The 1039-nt window shown below is 35.4% G+C and overlaps 1 protein-coding gene across 1 annotated transcript; it reads left to right on the top strand.

The window, feature by feature from the left end:
- Nucleotides 1-304: 304 nt before the first annotated feature.
- On the top strand, nt 305-909 carry LOC112095031 (pullulanase 1, chloroplastic-like; the record flags this gene model as incomplete). The annotated part of the gene is made up of 2 exons (XM_024176713.1): nt 305-601; nt 768-909. Coding segments are annotated over exons 1-2 (391 nt in total), but the record flags the coding sequence as incomplete, so codon positions are not given.
- Nucleotides 910-1039: the final 130 nt, after the last annotated feature.

Raw genomic sequence — 1039 nt, 5'->3', positions numbered from 1 at the left:
AGTCTAAATTTTAAATTGTGAAGATTATAAATTATAAATTTTATTATGAATATTATGAAAATTTTATTAATTATATTATATTAATTTTTACATAATTTAAAAATTAAATTAAAATTATGTTTAAACTGATTCTAATTTTAACTGTAAATTTTTTAAAATTTAAAAAAAAAAATACTTTTGTAAGAATTTATTAAATATTAAAATTAACTTTTATTAAAAGCTAAAGTTAATTTTAAGAGTAAAAAGTAATACTAAACGCAGTCCTCGAAAGCAGGGAAAAAGATGTCCAAAAAGCATCGTAGTTAGTGAGAAACCGGCAAATCGCAAAAGGTCCAAAAGAGGGAAAAAAAAAATGCCCCTTCTACGCTCGTCTCACCTTCTTCACTCACACTTCCCAACGGCTCCAACGACCAACCGCTATTTCCCGCCACCGGGCCCAACGACCAACCGCCTTTCTCTTCCATCCCCGCAACGACGTCGTTTATTCACCTCCACAGCCCAAAATCCCTTCCTCTCTCTCCCATTCCACGCCAAGCCTCTTCTTCGCTGCTTCTCCGCCTCTTCCATGTCCGCTTCAACGGCGTCTCCTTCGACCTCTCAGGTTTCTCTCTCTCTTCATTATCTGTGCTCAAAATTGTTCCAATGTCGGTTCTCAGCTTCGAGATTTGTAGAAATTGATTCACTTTTTTTTTGGGATATCTTTTGATCGATATGTGAGAATTGACCAACTTTGTTTGTGATTCATGGTGATCGATTGCGATTTACAGGATTGTAGTTTGTTGTATTCGAGGGCGTATTGGGTGAGTGAATCGATCATCGCTTGGAATGTGGATGTTGGAAATGGTTCTTGTTTCCTATTTGCTAGCAAAACCGCTGATTTGTCACTTACGGAGAACGATGGTGTTCAAGGTTTGGACTACTCTGCTAGGGATTTTTATTTTTGGGGTTAAATTATGGTGATATTTTCTACTAAATAACTATTTGTACTTAATTCACCTGAAGTTTTCGTTATTTGTAAGTTAGATTCTAAACTCTTAGG

Source organism: Morus notabilis, unplaced genomic scaffold (genome assembly GCF_000414095.1).
Source record: "Morus notabilis unplaced genomic scaffold, ASM41409v2 C11367744, whole genome shotgun sequence".
Classification (NCBI taxonomy): domain Eukaryota; kingdom Viridiplantae; phylum Streptophyta; class Magnoliopsida; order Rosales; family Moraceae; genus Morus; species Morus notabilis.
Note: the sequence above shows the minus strand (reverse complement) of the source record. Positions and strands in the feature narration are given on the sequence as shown.